Source organism: Mytilus galloprovincialis, chromosome 3 (genome assembly GCF_965363235.1).
Source record: "Mytilus galloprovincialis chromosome 3, xbMytGall1.hap1.1, whole genome shotgun sequence".
Lineage (NCBI taxonomy): Eukaryota > Metazoa > Mollusca > Bivalvia > Mytilida > Mytilidae > Mytilus > Mytilus galloprovincialis.
Window position 1 is genome coordinate 92,103,600 of NC_134840.1, and position 20,086 is coordinate 92,123,685.

Genomic DNA, 20,086 nt, shown 5'->3' on the forward strand with positions numbered 1-20,086 from the left:
GCTTGTGCTTGTCCATATTGTGCAAAAACTATTTCTTGTAATTTTGTATTTTATCTTTTTAATATCTGTCTTTCAGTCAGTTGAGACCCTCCATGATGACAGGTTTGTTGAGGAAACTTACAGTGGATGTTCCTCATCTAAATGAGAATTCTGTTGTACCATTACGAGTGTTGACAGCATACTACAAGAGATGTGGATCTTACTATAGTTCTGGTGGATCATGGGGATCCTATGGGTCAGCCACAGACGAGGAGAAAAGACTAACCATGATCTTGTTTACTGGAATATTTGATTCTTTGTCACACAGGGTAAATAATTTTTATGATCTTTCCTTTTTAAATTGGTTGATAGAAATTGATATTTGGTCACATTTGCTCAAAATTTGTTTTTGACCTAAAGATGGACTACAAAAATGAATTCATATTCAGACAATATTTATTCAGATTCTTTATAACAAGCCTGACCATACCAGATTTTGCTGCATTTATAAGACACTCAGTTTTTCATCTTCTTTGAAATTATGAGTTGTATTTCAGTTGTATTAATCTGACCATATGTTTTCCAGGAATATGACCCAGAATTATTTTCCAAGGCATTACCATGTCTGTCAGCCATTGGCTGTGCCTTGTCACCTGACTACTCTCTAACCAAACAAGATGACATGAGGCCAATAGATGTAGGATCTAATTTGGATGGAACCTATAATCCTCAGCCACTGGACACAAGGGGTATCTCTATTAATCAGTTCTTAGATCAGGCTATTGGCAAATTTGCTGAGCATTACCATGATGTTTGGGCTATCAAAAAGGTAAGTTGATTAAGAAATCTTTATTTTAGGGCAAAAACTTATCTGTTTGAGAACAAATTCTACGTGATCAGTGATTAAATCAACAATTTAAGAAAGCATGTATTCTCTTTTTCATTGATTGATTGATTTGAAAGAGGAAACAGTATTTTCATTTGTTTTATTTTGTATAAGATCTTTACTTTCAATGTTTCTTGGTGATTTTTGCAAACACTGACTAATATTTTTGTAGGATATCACTGATGATATTATCTCTGTGAGAATATATAGTCTAAATTATGCTTTCCATTTACAGATGGATAGCGGCTGGCTCTTTGGTACAATGTATGATGAAGATAGAATGACACATCCTCTGTTAAAACCATACCATTTACTAGATGAAAAGGTATGTTGATTTACAATTAACTTAAACTATAAATGCAGTTCAAAATGAGAATATTAAAGATGTAAATAATAAAAGTTAAAATTTAAAATAAAAATTATTACTTCGGATTCATTATTATTCATTGAAAATCATTTTTCATGGATTAAGAGGTTACCAAGGAACAATGAACTCCAATGTCCAACCAATTACAAATTTTCTATAAGAATGTATGCAGACTCTGGCAAAATCATGAAATCAAATACTCATGAAAATGATTTTTTTCCTCAATATACGAACATTGATACCCAAGAAAAATAAATGAATCCACAGTATAGTTGATTATACATGCAAAAAATGTCTCCTGTACTGGAGGTTAGTTTTCAAAAGAAAGTGTATTCCTTTCTTGAATTATGTTGATTGTCTTTGGTTTATTTTTCCAGGCCAAAAACAAGTATATACATCCTGCCAAGGAGAGTGTAAGGTCAATGCTATACTGGGGATGGGCTTTAGAGCAGGACCAACAAAGACAAGCTGCCAACAGAGACAGTATGAGGAGACGGATGTCCAAAGATGGGGTAATGAGTCAAAATATATGTAGGCTTTACAAATTACGCAAGAATCTAAATTTATAGTAGCAGGAAAGCTGCTTTTGCAGATTTGGACCAAAGTGAACATAGACTAAGAAAAGACAATCATGAAGTATCACAAGATTTTTGCAAAAAAACTTAAATTTATTAACTTTAAAATTGATTAAATAAAAATGGAAATTTCTTGTGTTAATATGGGTTAATATCATGTTCAATAGATATAATGAATGAAAAAAAAAAAGTTTCTTTTTAGGCAAGCCATGGATACAGTCCTAAACCATTTGACCTCCGTAACATGACCTTGACGAGAGATATTCAGGTAGAAATGATTGCATATTTAAACTTGTTATACTACTTAAAGTATTTGGAAATAGACAAATCATTAGATGTTCAGCCAAAACCATTGATATATTAGTTTATTTATATTTTCTGTGTGTCATAATGTAACAGAGAATTTTCTCTGGCAGTGTAGTCTTTTCTTTTGGAAGACAGTTGTATTAAAAATATCCTGTCAAATACTGACTGAATAAAAACTATAGTGTTAAGATATTTCATGTACTGCAAGTTCTACTCTTACAATATCACTATATTGCTATGGTTACACCAAGGATCCGGAAATTTTTTCACCTAATTTCGGTCATTTTGGGATAACTTAAAAGTTGGTGCCCTTTTTCAAACAAAATTGTGTGTATGCTCATACAGTCATACTCGTAGCATTAACGAACTTGTTTAACTGTTGCATCGCATTTACTTCAGAAATTTCCCTACCATTTTCCTTAAAATCGATCTTGAGCAATAAAAGGAATGCAACAGTTTAAAAATGAAATGATTTTAATGACTCAAAACGATAAATTTCTCAAACTTCGCTTACGTTTCTTTCGATTTTGAAGCCAAAATTATAACCGGATGTTTTACGACAATAGTAAAACGACCAATTCCGGACTCATTTCCGGGATTAGTTTTGTTTATCAAATTCACAGGAAATCGTCGGCTTTTTAACTGTTTTACCTTTAATAGTGTTTGAATATTAATTATAATAGTTGGACTTGTTTAATTTAGCATGAAATCATTTTGAATTTACGATTTAGTGTCTAATTTGCGGAAAAGAATTTCAAGCATGCGTATTAGTAAACAAAGCACGTGTGTTTGTAGTGAAACAATATTTTGTACTACGTAAATTAATTTAATTTTAATTTAATTTTAAATCAGAATTGACAATTGTCTAAGCTGAGAAAAGTAATAAAACAATGCAGACAGTTGTTATGAACTTTTAATTTCTTTTAAATATTAGTTCTGAGCTCGTGATCAATAAAAAAATTAATTAAAAACGCAGGTAAAGAGATGAGCGATCATTAGCCAATATTTCCCAGAGGCATTAATTACTATAGTTATTAGGAGGGCCCTCAGGATTATAACACTTTACTGGAGTGGCAGTTTTATTACAGGAAAAGGGTAACAAACAAAAAATAAGTTCAAAATGTCGATTTAGACAATGTTAGAAACTCGATCTCAACGAAATGACATTGAATGACCGAAATTATTTCTGTAAAAAAATAGAATTTGTCCTAAATCCCAATTACTCATTTAGGACAAAATACTTTCAGTTTAGGTCAAGACTGGCATATATGACCGTTTCCGGACCCTTGGGTTACACTAATCATCACAGTTGTCACAACTTGTGTTTTTTTTTAAGATCAATTCTAAAAATTAAGGTGGTACCTAACACTACAGGGAGATAACTCTGTAAAATCAGCTAAACGTTTAATATGTTGTGTTGTTAAGGGATTATTAAGCTTCTCAATGATCAAAATTAATGTTTGTGAAACTGCTATATAGTCTGTAATTTTTTTGACAAAGCGGTTGGTTCAAATATTTTTAATTTTTTATATTTTTGTCAAAGGGTCAAAGTAAATACTTTGTAAAAATTTCATGAAAATTAAACGAGCCAAATTAATTTTAGTGAAGGTGTTGGGTACCACCTTAAGATAAGGAAACAACATATTAATTACCTGGGTTAATTTCCTGAATTACCTGAGAAATTTTAGTTTCAACATTAGTTGATGTTTTAAATTGCTCTTGGTAAAATTAAGAAGAATTTATCAACCGCAAGAACCTTTTCTTTGAAATCTCCACACAAATTCTAATACACTTTCATTATTATATTCATTTGATTGTAGAACTGTAATGTTTTGCTGTACAATCTCAAATTATATATTACAGAATATGATAGAGAAATTGTCAAATGATTCACATGATATGTGGGCCTTTAAGAAAAGAGTGGAGCTTGAAGAACTTGGTAAGAAGCTACTATAAATATAATATTATTCTGTGATATGATGCAGATATTGTGTAATTAATTCAGAAATTTTTGCGATGTTTTATTATTTCAAAAAATTGGGACAGGATTAACGAAAAATTGTGTGATAAATTTTGATAGCATTATATATATAAACATTTCCTGAAATCACAATTATTAATCCTACATTTTTGTCAATTATTCAATAATGGCAATACTAAATATCCCCAAAGCTTCTTAATCTACAGTATATTGGAAATGGACTGCAAAAATTTATTTGTTGAAAATGTAATCAAAATAAAATTGAGAATGGAAATGGGGAATGTTTTTTAAGAGAGAACAACCAGACCAAAGAGTAGAAAACAAAGTCTAAATTCAGGGGAAATGCGCTCTTGAGACAAAGTGCTGTCTCATTTATGTATACATCCCAACTTCTTTGTATTCAGCATGAAGTTTCAACAATATTGAGAATGAAATCAGGTACGGTACTCAAGAAGAGCAAGCATATTCTGATATATTGGTGGATTGTTGTTTACAGCAAATTCCATTGAGTGTGTAGCCAAAGGTAATATCTTTGGTTAGCTTGCTTGTTAGCTGAACCGTAACGTCATTAGGTGAGGTATACTACCCTCCTTTCAAAGTAGCATAGTCCAACAGACAGATAGATTGGTTTTCTGTAGGACTAGTCTATTTATAAAATAGGGTAGTTTACCTAACCTAACAATAACTTCACGGTTCAGCAAACAAGCAAGCTAACCAAAGATATTACCTTTGGCTACACACTCAATGGAATTCGCTGTAAGAGATAGTGGCAAATTACCCTACTTGGAATGTTGCATAGGTCATATTTCTGAGTGGTCTAAGATAATAATGAGGTATATTCTGTAAGGATAAATTTGTGAATGGAATAAAATAAATGTATTTATTTTATAGGAGGTGGTGTCCATCCTCTGACCGTTCCTTATGACACATTAACTGACAAGGAAAAGAAGAAGTACAGAGATCATGCTACAGAACTTCTCAAATTTTTACAGTTCCAAGGTTTTAGAATATCAAGGTTAGTGTAGTAAAATATACTTATTATATACTGGACTTTTTACTCTGGTGTATGAAATCTTTGGACAGGTTACCCATGGTATGACATTCTAGTAATTGGTCAAGTACTTTTTACTCTGGTGTATGACATCTTTGGGCAGGTTACCCATGGTATGACATTCTAGTAATTGGTCAAGTACTTTTTACTCTGGTGTATGACATCTTTGGACAGGTTACCCATGGTATGACATTCTAGTAATTGGTCAAGTACTTTTTACTCTGGTGTATGACATCTTTGGACAGGTTACCCATGGTATGACATTCTAGTAATTGGTCAAGTATTAAAAAACAAAAAGAATTTCAATCAAGCTTATAATCAGACTATTTTTGAATAAAATTAACTGTTTAGGTTTGGTTTTTTATTTATAGAAAACATAAACCAGAATATCCTATGACAGAGTAGGTAAAGAGTAAAATCACAAAAATACCTAAGTCAGAGGAAAATGGAAAGTCCCTTATCAAATGGCAAAACCAAAGCTCATACACATCAAATGAATGGATAACAACTGTCATATTCTTGACTTGGTACAGGCACAACATGTCGAAAAAACTTAGGATTCAAAAATCTGTAATATGAAAATACTTTATCCTCAAACATTGATTATAAGTCACACAGAAAATTCACCAATGCTAGACACCTTTAGTTGTCATGGAAATAAATGATGCTTCAGCAAGTTTTCTTGACTTGATCTTAAGTTTTAAAATTGATTTGTGTTTAGATATCTTTGACATAATAAATTTTATGAATATGAGAATCCAATAGAATTTTTTTTTTTTAATTATTATATTTGATGAAAGTTTCATCAATATTATTTGCTTGGTTAATAATGTGGATATATTTTTGCAAACTGGTATATAATCTTTAGGTAATGTGATTGGAAAATTTAACTTATTGTAAATATTGAACTAAAATTTAGACAATGGTTAAAAAAGACTTTGCTTATTAAAGAAATAACCTGTTGGTGGTAATAATTCTTCAAAAGTTTACTTCATAATTCAAGTAAATTAACAATATGTTTGAGTTGAACAATATATATTGGAATTTATGGGCAAGTAAAAAATATATTTCTTTAGTCCTTGACCTAGTAGGAGCACAGTTGTATTGCAGTATAGATAACAAATTTGTTAACCATATTTCATTGCTACTTTGCAGTTTAACTTTTAGTATATGATTTCAGTTTTTTGAAAATTTTTAAAAGCTTTCTTGATGAAATTAAAATTGAAGGTATAATTTGCAAGAAAAGTGGTTAACAATCTGAGGTTTATACTGTAAATATCTACATTTTCATGCATTCATGTCATACTCCCAACTTTATTACATGTGTCTTCTTTTCTTGTAATGCATTATAGCTGTTTTCTATATAATATTTGGTGTATTTCTTTATTTCTGTGAAAAAGTAGACTAATTGTTCTTATAATTTGAGAAAATTTGAATTACTATTTTCTTTTGTACAATTTCTATTCTGTGTTGGTGTTTTTCATGTTTTGATTGTTATGGTACATGTAGTATTGTACATGCATTATTCTCGTCCTAGGTGTCAAACTATAGTGTATTTTATTTTTTCTGTCTTGTATAAAGAAAGTTCTGTTGTAGGTTACATGTCTGTCTGATGTATATTTTTTGTTCAATGTACAGTGGTATTTGTAAATTTACTCATATATACATTTTTAGCTCACCTGTCCCGAAGGGACAAGTGAGCTTATGCCATCACTTGGCGTCCGTCGTCGTCCGTCGTCTGTCGTCCGTCGTCTGTCGTCTGTCGTCGTAAACTATTTCAAGAATCTTCTCCTCTGAAACTACTGGGCCAAATACTTTCAAACTTTAACTGAATGTTCCTTAGGGTATCTTATTTATAAATTGTATCCGAAGTTTTGATCTATCAACAAACATGGTCGCCATTGCTAAAAATAGAACATAGGGGTCAAATGCAGTTTTTGGCTTATAACTCAAAAACCAAAGCATTTAGAGCAAATCTGACATGGGGTAATATTGTTTATCAGGTCAAGATCTATCTGCCCTGGGGTAATATTGTTTATCAGGTCAAGATCTATCTGCCCTGAAATTTTCAGATGAATCAGACAACCAGTTATTGGGTTGCTGCCCCTGAATTGGTAATTTTAAGGAAATTTTGCTGTTTTTGGTTATTATCTTGAATATTATTATAGATAGAGATAAACTGTAAACAGGAATAATGTTCAGCAAAGTAAGATTTACAAATAAGTCAACATGACGGAAATGGTCAGTTGACCCCTTTAGGAGTTATTGCCCTTTATAGTCAATTTTTAACCATTTTTCGTAAATCTTAGTAATCTTTTACAAAAATCTTCTCCTCTGAAACTACTGGGCCAAATACTTCCAAATTTTAACTGAATGTTCCTTATGGTATCTAGTTTGTAAATTGTATCCGAAGTTGTGATCTATCAACAAACATGGTCCCCATCTCTAAAAATAGAACATAGGGGTCAAATGCAGTTTTTGGCTTATAACTCAAAAACCAAAGCATTTAGAGCAAATCTGACATGGGATAATATTGTTTATCAGGTCAAGATCTATCTGCCCTGAAATTTTCAGATGAATCAGACAACCTGTTGTTGGGTTGCTGCCCCTGAATTGGTAATTTTAAAGAAATTTTGCTGTTTTTGGTTATTATCTTGAATATTATTATAGATAGAGATAAACTGTAAACAGCAATAATGTTCAGCAAAGTAAGATTTACAAATAAGTCAACATGACGAAAATGGTCAGTTGACCCCTTTAGGAGTTATTGCCCTTTATAGTCAATTTTTAACCATTTTTCGTAAATCTTAGTAATCTTTTACAAAAATCTTCTCCTCTGAAACTACTGGGCCAAATACTTCCAAACTTTAACTGAATGTTCCTTAGGGTATCTAGTTTGTAAATTGTATCCGAAGTTATGATCTATCAACAAACATGGTTGCCATTGCTAAAAATAGAACATAGGGTCAAATGCAGTTTTTGGCTTATAACTCAAAAACCAAAGCATTTAGAGCAAATCTGACGTGGGTAATATTGTTTATCAGGTCAAGATCTATCTGCCCTGAAATTTTCAGATGAATCAGACAACCTGTTGTTGGGTTGCTGCCCCTGAATTGATAATTTTAAGGAAATTTTGCTGTTTTTGTTTATTATCTTGAATATAATTATAGATAGAAATAAACTGTAAACAGCAATAATGTTCAGCAAAGTAAGATCTTCAATTAAGTCAAATTGACCAAAATTGTCAATTGACCACTTAAGGAGTTATTGCCCTTTAAAGACTTTTTTCACAATTTGTTCATCATGTTGACTTACTTTAAAAAATCTTCTCCTTTGAAACTGCTGTATCAATTTCAGCCAAACTTAGGCTAAATGAGTTTCAGAGTATCTAGTATAAATTTTATATTTTATTTCCTTGTATGTCAAGAAACATAGCTCCTATGGCTAAAATAGAACATAGGAGAAAATGATTATTTTTTTTGGCTTTTGAAGAAAATAGGACGATCCAAAAAACATTTAAATAAATTGAAAAGCCAAAATAATCATTGATGAGAGATTTAACCAAAAGAATTAAGGTGAGCGATTCAGGCTCTTGAGAGCCTCTTGTTATAAAAAGTCAGAAAAAAAGTTTACAGGAAAATTTGAATGGGTAAAAAAGTTCCTAAAAATACATCTCCTGAAAAATCCTGCAGAATATATACATTTTGATATGGTTGTTTTTGAGAGGTACAATCAAGAAATGCTTAAAAGCATTTGTAAAGAAACTACTCATTAAAGTTCAGAAGAAAAAAATCGAAGCAGGAATTATTTTTATAGAAGAATATAACAAAACCTGTACATTAAACTCATACATGAATTTTGTTGGAAGAAACAAATAGTGGCTGAAATATCTTTCTTTATAGGAAAACCAAAGAAAAACATTTTAAATCGAAAGTTAAAACATTTATGACAACAAAATTCATTTATTTATGATTATGTAATTATTTGTTGTGACTTATGTTCTTTTATTTTCTTTTTCCCTCTTTTTGCACTTCTGTCCATCTTCCTTTACACATTCCTTCTTTGTGTGAACCTTTTGGTGTACCTAGCCACGACACATCAATAGAGAGACACACCAGTAGAGCTTCTGATTCTAGGAGAGACAAAGGTGCTAAGAATGAGAGTGAGGTCAATGTGTCAGCCACAGAGAAGAGATTTGCATACAGCTTGTTGGAGAAGCTACTACAGTATTTTGACAATGCATCAACCAACATTACACAGACAAGACCCAGTTCAAGATTCAGTAGAAGGGAGAGTTACTCAACTGCAACTGAAGATGTCAAATTCTTTGGAAAAGTAAGATTTCTCTTTTTTAAGATGTAAAACTTTCTTTGACGTGTGATATATATTTTGAAAACCATTTCTTTGATAACTAGATATTTATGAATTGTTTGATGATATTGTACCAATATTAAATAAAGAATCCTTCATAAAAAAGTCATTGATAATATTCCAGTAACATTGCTAGAAGCTGAATTTGAATTACAATTACATTTACCCTTTAAAGAAATGAAATTGATTACATTTAATACAATTACTTGATTTTTAAATACTATGTACAGACAAAATTTTAAAGTCTCATTTCTAAGAAATTCTTGCAAATAAAAATATTATTTTTACAAATATAGGTTGTACTACCATTTGTGGAGAAATACTTTGCTGCCCATAGGGATTATTTTATTGGCACCAGTACATCATCAGGAGGTAGTGCTTTGGCATCTGTAAAAGAAAAAGAAATGACTGCTAAGTATGTTGAATGATATTTATATGTATATAACCATGTATATTTATATGTTTAAACTCTGTATCGTTAGATGCTGATTTCCTGAGAATTGCAGTTGGTGTCAAAGTTTAATTAATGGATCTTTTCTTAGATATAAATGTATATGTGTTTTTACTTCTGCTTAGTGTTATTTCCATGTGAATAGTAAAAATTTAAATATACATCTAGATCCTCTATTCTAATTTATGCATAACTGTTTTACACAGTGTGGGATTTAGAGCATGACAGTGGTCACCTCTCTACTGTAGAAACAGTACTTTGACCTCTATATAGATATAGGAAGATGTGGCATGAGTGCCAATGAGACATTCTTTGGTCACCTCTCTACTGTAGAAACAGTACTTTGACCTCTATATAGATATAGGAAGATGTGGCATGAGTGCCAATGAGACATTCTTTGGTCACCTCTCTACTGTAGAAACATTACTTTGACCCCTATATAGATATAGGAAGATGTGGCATGAGTGCCAATGAGACATTCTCCCTCCAAGTCACAATTTGTAAATGAAGAACCATTATTGGTCAAAGTACAGTCTTCAACACGGAGCCTTGGCTCACACTGAACAGTAAGCTATATAGACCCCAAAAATGACTAGTGTAAAACTATTCAATCTGGAAAACCAACAGTCTTATCTATATAAAAAACGAGAAACACTTATGAACCACATCCACCAGCAACAACTAATGAACATCAGGTTCCTGACAGGTGAAAAAAAGGCAGCGGGTTTAAATGTGTATATGTCTTTTGGAGTTTTAGTGTCATTGGGTTGCTGTCTCATTGAAATAAACCACACCTCAACTCATATTTACATATATAAATGTATCTTTGTGTAATTTCTATTTATTTAGTTTGTTTTGTAAATTGGCGGGAACACTCAGAGGAAGAATAAATGCCTTTGGACATGATGTGTGTATATCTGTCAGATGTTTACAAGTACTCATACAAGCTGTGGATGCAAGGTAGGATCAGATACCATTGATGTATTTGATTTATAAATAAAAAAAAACACTTCTGAATAAAACTTCAAAATAGAACCATTATTTTTACATCCCTTTCAAATAAATGTGTGTGATTGAAGGAGTTAATATTGCAAATTAATTGTAGATTAAAAATATGAAAGTTAGTTATTGTTAGCTATTTCTTTCAGTGTAATGTATTACAATCACTTTACTTAGGTGAAAAAGAAAATTAACAGAAAGATACAGAAGTCTTTTTTCGTCTGAACCATGATTAATTGAATTATAATTTAATAAAACATCAGGATGTGCTTTGCACAGCAAACATTGGAAAAACTTTTCATCGAGATAATAATAAACTGTATGGTTTTTACTAAGGTCTCAACAACTGAATTGATATACTGAAATGCTACATGTTGAATAATGAAGACTACTTACTTGATATAAATATACTTTTACAGATCAGTTGTAAAGAACAGTCCAGAAATGGTTAGATCTTCTCTGATGCCATTCTTTAACAATGCTGCTGATGATCTGGCCCAGGTTGTAGAAAACCTAATGAAAGGACGCTTCAGCCATGTGAAGGGAACAATCACTAGAGGAGCCACTAGTCTGGACTATGTACATATGGTGTTACTTCCTGTATTGTCTTCAATGTTTGATCACCTAGGACGACATCACTTTGGACCAGACTTACTGAGTAGGATTTCTGTTCATTATGTTACAAAGTCTTTCTTGTTTAAATGTAGAGTAACAGTTTTGATTTACTAGTGGCGTTGCCATATAAAAAGGTTGATGGAAGTCACCGGTAAAGATTTGCTGTCTTTGAAGTAAATTTAAGTTTAGAAAGTCAAAAATATATAATGTATTGGGAACAGTATATTGATAAGGCCTACAAAAAAATAAATGTTAATGTCTTAGGTCAACTTAATCTTATTTTGGAATTTTAATTATAACATGGCAGATACCAACTTTATCAACTGAGAAATAATCAAAATGTGTGTAAAAAAAATATGATAAACTCTTGTTATTCATAATTATAAAAATTTGAAAGAATATTTCTCAAACAGCAGTAAATGTTGGGTTTTTTTTTTTTTTTTTTAGCTGGAGACATACAGCTTTCTGCATACAGAATACTGATTTCCCTGTATTCACTTGGAACAACTAATTCATCTGTTGTGGAAAGGTAGTGTACAAATTTGGAAATATTAGTCTTCAATATTTTGATCATTACAGTTGCCGTTTTAATGAACGATTATCTAATTTTAGATAAAAATTGAGGCGATGTCAATATGAATACTCTTGGGTTTAAAAACATTGTAACCAGTGAATTATATGATATTTTAGCTGTATGTTTTAATTTGAATAAACATCACATGACAAAATACAACTCAATGATTGGCACTGTGCTGGAAGTTGGAATGCTATTTTTACCTCATGTAAGGTTTTTGCCTGTGTAACTCTTACAAAATAAAACCAAATTTAATTTATCAATAAACTTATCAAAGATACCAGGCTTAAAACACAAGTTTCATCTCCAAAACACTCATCAGTGATGTTTAAAAAAGAAAAAAAAAGTTAAAAAGGCCAAAAAAAATAATTGAAGAACATTGATTGAGAATGTGAAATTCCGAAAGGTTTTGCCAAATACAGCTTACACATCTTGTTATCAAAATGCATATTAAGGATTTCAATAAGAGAAATAAAATGTTATAAGCTGTTAGATAGTAATAATTATATTTTATTTGATGTAGGGAAACCATTTTGTCAGAATTGTCAAGGTATAGCATGGTGTGAAGCTTTGTTGCACCTACAGTTATTTTGTTATTTCTTGTTTTAACTCTTGTTTTTTAAAACACCATCACTAAAACTGCGATCTTCCTTAATTTTGTGCATGTCATCATAAATGTAGACATTTTTAGGGTCTTTTTGATGACTCTAACTCTATTGAAAAATATAATTTAACAGACAATAATCTAAATTTAAAGAACTTAAAGGAAAATATTAATAACCAACATTCTAATAACACTTTGCATAATCTAGAAAAATTACGTTCAATTGAACAAGACAATAAATTACATTTCTATGCCAATATTTATTCAGAAGAATTTAAATTGCAAAATTATCTATCTTATAAATGTTCTCCTAATATAACAAGAAATCTTACAAAATTAAGAATTAGTTCCCACCCTCTTTTGATTGAAAAGGGTAGATATTTCAGACCAAAAATTAAGAGAGAAAACAGAATATGCTCTAACTGCAATCAAATAGAAGATGAAAAACATTTCCTTATTTATTGCAAAAAATTTGAAAATTATAGAAAACAACTATTTAATAAACTAAATTTTAATTCACAAGATCTGTGCCCTGAAAAAGTTGGAAACCATTATTAGTTTACTTAACCCACAAAATATTGATGACACAAAAAATATATGCCATTACATACAATTATGCTTTGAATCTTTGTAATTTTATTCATTTAACCTTGATTTGATATTTTGTCATACATAATATATATTTATTTATGTGATGTAATATCATGTTAATGTGGGGGAAGACATCATTATACTTGTATTGATTTTCCTGATTTAATAAAAACTTGAAAACTTGAAAACTTGAAAAGGAAAATGTATTAATTGTTCAAAATCATTAATTATGCCTCGTTCACACGTACATTTAATTCGAATGCGAATCAAATTCGCTACTTGCATTCAGACACTCGAATTGGTTCGAATTGGCTAAATCGCATTATCCAATTTCGCATTAGAATTGTGTTTTTTGTTAATACGAATTTAACGTTAACGTCTTTCAGATAGAACTTGGCAAATATGACGTGTATTTCAATTTGAATTATAATTAATGTTTGGACGTAAAATGTATCAAATGCAAATTAAAATAATTTGAATTAGTAAATGTGAATCGATTTCGAATTACATGTTAACGTAGCATAAGAATCAAGAATTTAAAAAACTCTTTTTAGAACTGTTTAGATAAGATGTATACATTATTTTTTTTCTTTAAAATCTGTCATGTAGGAAGTCACATCTTACAGTTACATGAAAGCATAGGATTTTATTTTCAAATCCAAAAAAAAAAAAACAACATTTAAGATTATAGGTGTCTAAAAATTGTAGTAGCCCTTATGGTCAGTATTCTTTTTTCTTACTGAAAGCTGCAAATTTTAATGCTAAAGCTATTTATTTGAATTCAATAATCATCAATAAAAGACAATTGTTCTTTCACAATTTAGACCAACGAAAAGATTGTATAGATATAAGTATAGAGCCCTGAAGCACCTTGAATTTCACAATTTGAACTTTATATATATGTTTTTTATAAATAGGATGAATATTTATGTCATCTTCTTGTTCTAATTTGTTCTTATTTTACTTTAAAAAAAAAAACAACAAAATTTATTCTGCTTTCTCTCAATGTATGTCTAATTTGTCACATATATATTATTTTTACAATAATAATAATGGCAAGTTTTCAGAAAGCTGAACATTTTGCATTTTGAAAAGTAATTTCTGATATTGTTTATTTTTCCTAATAATATTTAAAACAATTCTGTAATGAACAAGTTGAAAGATGATATGCAAATCCTTATATGCAGTTAGACCTTGTTGATGGAAAAAGAGAAGAAAATACAATCAAATAAGCCTAAAATGATAATTCAACTGGATAAATCAGTTTGCAATTTTTTCTTGAATAAAGGTTTAAAAATGTATATGAGAATAATATGTTGTTTAGAATATGTTTTTTATTTGAAATAATTGTTGTAAAAGATGCCATGATATAGTCCAGTTAATTTGGTTTGGTAGTAAAATTTTAAAACATGGACATTTTAACCTAAGACTATTAATGACATGGACATGATTCCATTAATCAGGAAAATTAGTCTGGGGACATAAATTTTATCAAAAATATAACTATGCAACTCTTAAACATTACTAAAACATAATATTTAAATTTCCATGGTTTAAATGTAATTGAATTTATTATAGGATTTTATAGGACATGATTACCTAGGAAAATTAGTCTGGGGACATATATTACTAACATCAGACTAAATATACTAGTAAATTCTGTAACCATTGACTTTTTATACTAGTAATATTTGTCCGCCCAGACATATTTTACCAGGACAAATTTATCACTTACACTTGAATGATGAAAAAAACTCAAATACAAAATGTTACAATAGAAATCCAACATGTGTCAACCAAAATATTTTTATAAGTGATCAATTTATGTTGATTTTTACTGAACCTTTCTTAGATAGTTTTCTATTTATTTAATATCATTTTTTTCATTTGCTTTTACTCTATATATGCTTGACTTCCAATAGAGAAATTTTTTTTCCATTTCAATATCTTTGTTTTTGACCACTTGCAGGAAAATTACCGAACATATGTAAGGATTTTGCGTTGAAATTGTGACAAATGTAGCAAGGAGTAAATTATAGATTCCCCACTTTGTGTATGCTTTCTAATCTGAAGGGCTGAAAGTTGCCCAAAGATCTTAAGGGGGCTCGCGGGTCTAAATCATTTTCAACCGGGTTTTTGTTACAAAAATGTCGGTTATTGATTTGGGGATGTAGGGCGGGCAGGCGGGCTGTCGGGCTGTCGGGCGGGCAGGCGGGCGGCAATCAAATGTTGTCCGTGCATTAACTCATGAACCGTTCAACCAAAGCTTTTAAAATTTTAATATGTTATTACTGACAACTATATGAAGGTCAAAATCAATAATGGCGATTTTGACTTTTACCGTTCAGGAGTTATGGTTCTTGAAAGATTGAAAAATGGAGTTTCCAGTCGTGTCCGTGCATTTACGCATGAACTGTTCTACCAAAGCTTCCCAAATTTCAATATGTTGTTACTGATGACAGAATGGAGGTCAAGTTCAATAATGATGATTTTGACTTTTACCGTTCAGGAGTTATGGTTCTTGAAAGATTGAAAAATGGAGTTTCCAGTCGTGTCCGTGCATTTATGCATGAACTGTTCTACCAAAGCTTTCGAAATTTTAATATGCTGTTACTGATGACAAAATGGAGGTCAAGTTCAATAATGACGATTTTGACTTTTACCGTTCAGGAGTTATGGTTCTTGAAAGATTGAAAAATGGTGTTTCCCGTCGTGTCCATTCATTTTCTCATGAACCATTCAACCAAAGCTTTTGAAATTTTAATATGTTGTTACTGATGACAAAACAGAGGTCAAGTTCAATAATGACGATTTTTACTTTTACCGTTCAGGAGTTATGGTTCTTGAAAGATCGTAAAATGGCGTTTCCATTCACGTTGTTGCATTTACTCATGAACCGTTCAATCTAAGCTTTTCAAATTTTAATATGTTGATACTGATGACAAAATGGAGGTCAAATTTGATATTGACGATTTTCACTTTCACCATTCATCAGTAATGGTTCTTGTGATATTGCCAGGACACAAATAAATGTTAATAAATCCGGTTTGCTGTCGTTGTGACAGCCTCTTGTTTTTATTTAATATAGGATATCGCTATATTTTTCTAAAAATGAACCTTATCTTATACTTAATAGAAAAATGAAATAAAAAAATGGAGTCACCGTTCATTTACGCTCACAATCTGCATTTGAAAGAAGCATACATTTTTGTTGATGTCCTTTTTTTCTGTTGAACAAATAGGAGAAATAAAGGTAATATTGAAATAAAAAAAAGAAGTAAATTACAGAAATCGCTTACATTTTACAATTATTTAGTTTATGTACAGCTTATTCGAAAACAACAATAAAAAATATAGGTCACCGGTGAGTTATAAAAGATATATCAATTTTAATGCAAAAAATTGGCATTTTTGCACCAAAGGGAGATAATTTGGAGCTTTTTCAATGACATCTACAATTTAAAAGTCACCTGGGGCCAAAACGAATTGATTTTTTTTGAAAGATTTTTGTACCATATAATAAAGTAACAACTACTAAAGGTAATAAATAAAATTTGTAATGAAAAATAAATGTTTAATTTTTTTCTGAAAATTTTATACCCGCGAGCCTCCTTAAGAGAGTTTCTGAAAAATACATGTTGAATAATTTGAATTTGGAAGGTACAGCTGATTGTGAAATATTAAGCATTTGAAATTTTAAATAACCCATCTGTCAAAAAAAAGGTTGTAAAGGCATAAAATGATAGATTTTAGAATTTTTTAACTCCCAGCTCTAAAAACCATTATGTTTTTTATGTGCTATGGACATTTATTGTAATAATAGCAAATTATTTTTTTGAAAACTTAAACATGTATTCAAGTTGCGTTAGGAGAGAGAATAGTGCTACATGTATAAGAAATTAATTATTAAAGAATAAATTATGTCTGTTAATTAGATTACTGTTATCCTTGACTTGCCATTGTTATTCCATAGAAACATAGAAGTGTGTTGTGTTTCCTTTAGTTTTATTTGATTTTAGTGTAGAGATATTGATTTAGTTCCACTGGATAAATCCACTTCATCTTGCACAGAAATTTGCAAACTGGTTTTATTCTGATTGTATTGTCATGTTTAGAAATTAGTACATTACTGAAGTTGACTTATTCCATTTACATCAAGAAAACTTTTACAATTTGATATTTTCCTCTTATATTAGAGCACTTTTTTTGTAAATTCTCTCTCAATACATCATGCTTAATATTATTTTAGATTATACATGTACAAACATGAACACAAACTAAAATTATGTTAGATTATACATGTACAAACATGAACACAAACTAAGATTATTTTAGATTATACATGTACAAACATGAACACAAACTAAGATTATTTTAGATTATACATGTACAAACATGAACACAAACTAAGATTATTTTAGATTATACATGTACAAACATGAACACAAACTAAGATTTAGTATTGATACATTCATTTGAAATGTAATGGTTATTATATATTAAAGTCCTGAATATTCATGAAATGTTTGCCCCTGGACATTGAAAAAAAGTCTTATCTATCTATCTATTATCTATCAATATTATTTTATTTTAAACAAAGGCATAGACCAGCCCTAGGAGAATGCCTGGGTTCCTTTGCCAGCTGTTTCCCTGTTGCTTTCTTGGAACCAAACTACAATAAGTACAACAGGAACTCTATACTGTATGGAATAGAAGGCAAAATTTCAGAGCACTCTCTAGAGGCTCAAGGTAGGATTAATTTAAACTGGTCATTGCAGAAAAGAAAGCTCAGCATTTATTTGTGTATCTAAAAGAGTTTGAATTTAACATCATTATTGTAAAATTGAATTAAATACTCTTGATCCTCTTTAAATCAATTAATGAGAAACCAATGCCTATTGATATTATTAAAGGACAAGGCTAAGACATACAATATATACTAATCACAATCTATGGTGGCATCGTTAATATAAAAAAAGAAGATGTGGTATGATTGCCAATGAGACAACTATCCACAAAAGACCAAAATTAACAACTATAGGTCACCGTACGGCCTTCAACAATGAGCAAAGCCCATACCGCATAGTCAGCTATGAAAGACCCTGATAATACAATGTAAAACAATTCAAACGAGAAAACTAACAGCCTTATTTATGTAAAAAAATGAACGAAAAACAAAAAACATGTGCATTCTATGAAATTAACAGGTCTAGTATTAAACTTGTTTGTTGCGTCTTAGTTGAACTCCAAGAATAATGAATTTATTTAACTTGAAGATTACAGATAATGTCTGTGTCTTCACATTTTTATTCTTCATCAAGTAATACAAATTTTTTAATGTTATTTAATAAATTTTGATTGCCATTAACCTCAGTTTTTCATCTTTTATGTATTTTCTTGAACAGAGGTTATGGATCAGCTTAAAGAATGTGTCCCAGAACTGGAGAAGATCATCACAGAGATTGAAGAACTAGCAGAATCTGGAGGGAAATATCAAGAGGCTCCCCATGTGATAGAGGTTACACTTCCTATGTTGTGTAGTTATCTTCCTTACTGGCTTATCCAGGGAAAACTCATGGCTGATGGGTATGTCAAAATAATGGAATTACATTCAAAATATATTTATGCCCCACCTACGATAGTAGAGGGGCATTATGTTTTCTGGTCTGTGGCTCCATTCATCCGTCCGTTCATTCATCTGTTCATTTGTCCGTCCATTCGTCCTGCTCAAGGTTAAAGTTTTTGGTCAAGGTAGTTTTTGATGAAGCTGAAGTCTAATCAACTTGAAACTTAGTACACTTGTTGCTTATGATATGATCTTTCTAATTTTAAAGCCAAATTAGACTTTTGACCCCAATTTCACAGTCCACTGAACATAGAAAATGAAAGTGGGAGTTTCAGGTTAAAGTTTTTGGTCAAGGTAGTTTTTGATGAAGCTGAACTGAAGTCCAATCAACTTGAAACTTAAGTACACATGTTTCCTATAGTATAATCCTTCTAATTTTAATGCCAAATTAGATTTTTACCCGATTTCACGGTCCATTGAACATGGAAAATGATAGTGCAAGTGGGGCATCCGTGTACTTTGGACACATTCTTGTTTTCTGATGAATAATTAGTACCTTTTAGATTTGACAGAACAGCTTAAGTTTTGTTGGCAAATTGACTGAATATTTTATGATTCTTTTCATTTATATTGTTCTCTATTTATGGAATATTTGACATGCTTATTTTAGATTGAACGCAAAATTTGTATTTTAGTTTTATATTTCAGTTCAAACAGAGCTTCCACAGTAACAGAAGAACTGATGAATACAGTTTTGAAGAATGTGCTAAAACTTATATTAAGTAATATTGGTACACTGGACGCACCATGGATGAACAGGATAGCAAGTATGTGTGAATGGCATATGATTGATCGTATTTTCCAATATTAATTTAAAATATCTCTGTTCGATGATTGTGATATAGACATAGAGAGGCTTTTTGGAATGATTTGATATTTCCTTTTGTGAAAAGCAGTGTGTAAAATTTATATCTAACCATTTAAGTAGATCCTTACAAAAAATCTAAACCATATGTTACTGACTTGATATCTAAATCTTCCATGGCTTATCACTACCTTTTTGATACACATAATATAATGCAATGTAACACATAATAAAGTGCATATATCATTACATTTTATACATCCTATCCATGAACATTTCCAGAAATTTATTAATGTAATATATCC

General features: G+C 30.6%; 1 protein-coding gene across 10 annotated transcripts in view; it reads left to right on the forward strand.

Moving 5' to 3' along the window:
- The window catches only part of LOC143069384 (ryanodine receptor-like), a 141,115-nt gene that overhangs the window by 72,677 nt on the left and 48,352 nt on the right, over positions 1–20,086 (forward strand). For 8 of the 10 annotated variants that reach the window (XM_076243985.1, XM_076243986.1, XM_076243993.1 and 5 more), the window contains 16 exons: positions 77–308; positions 566–808; positions 1,101–1,190; positions 1,610–1,744; positions 2,010–2,075; positions 3,977–4,052; positions 4,986–5,109; positions 9,234–9,480; positions 9,813–9,931; positions 10,817–10,927; positions 11,386–11,624; positions 12,029–12,110; positions 12,679–12,705; positions 17,951–18,099; positions 18,756–18,936; positions 19,625–19,743. In XM_076243985.1, coding sequence (XP_076100100.1) covers positions 77–308; positions 566–808; positions 1,101–1,190; positions 1,610–1,744; positions 2,010–2,075; positions 3,977–4,052; positions 4,986–5,109; positions 9,234–9,480; positions 9,813–9,931; positions 10,817–10,927; positions 11,386–11,624; positions 12,029–12,110; positions 12,679–12,705; positions 17,951–18,099; positions 18,756–18,936; positions 19,625–19,743 — 2,240 coding nt within the window. The remainder of the gene's footprint in view (positions 1–76; positions 309–565; positions 809–1,100; positions 1,191–1,609; positions 1,745–2,009; positions 2,076–3,976; positions 4,053–4,985; positions 5,110–9,233; positions 9,481–9,812; positions 9,932–10,816; positions 10,928–11,385; positions 11,625–12,028; positions 12,111–12,678; positions 12,706–17,950; positions 18,100–18,755; positions 18,937–19,624; positions 19,744–20,086) is intronic. The other 2 variants (XM_076243991.1, XM_076243994.1) reach the window with 2 other exon arrangements.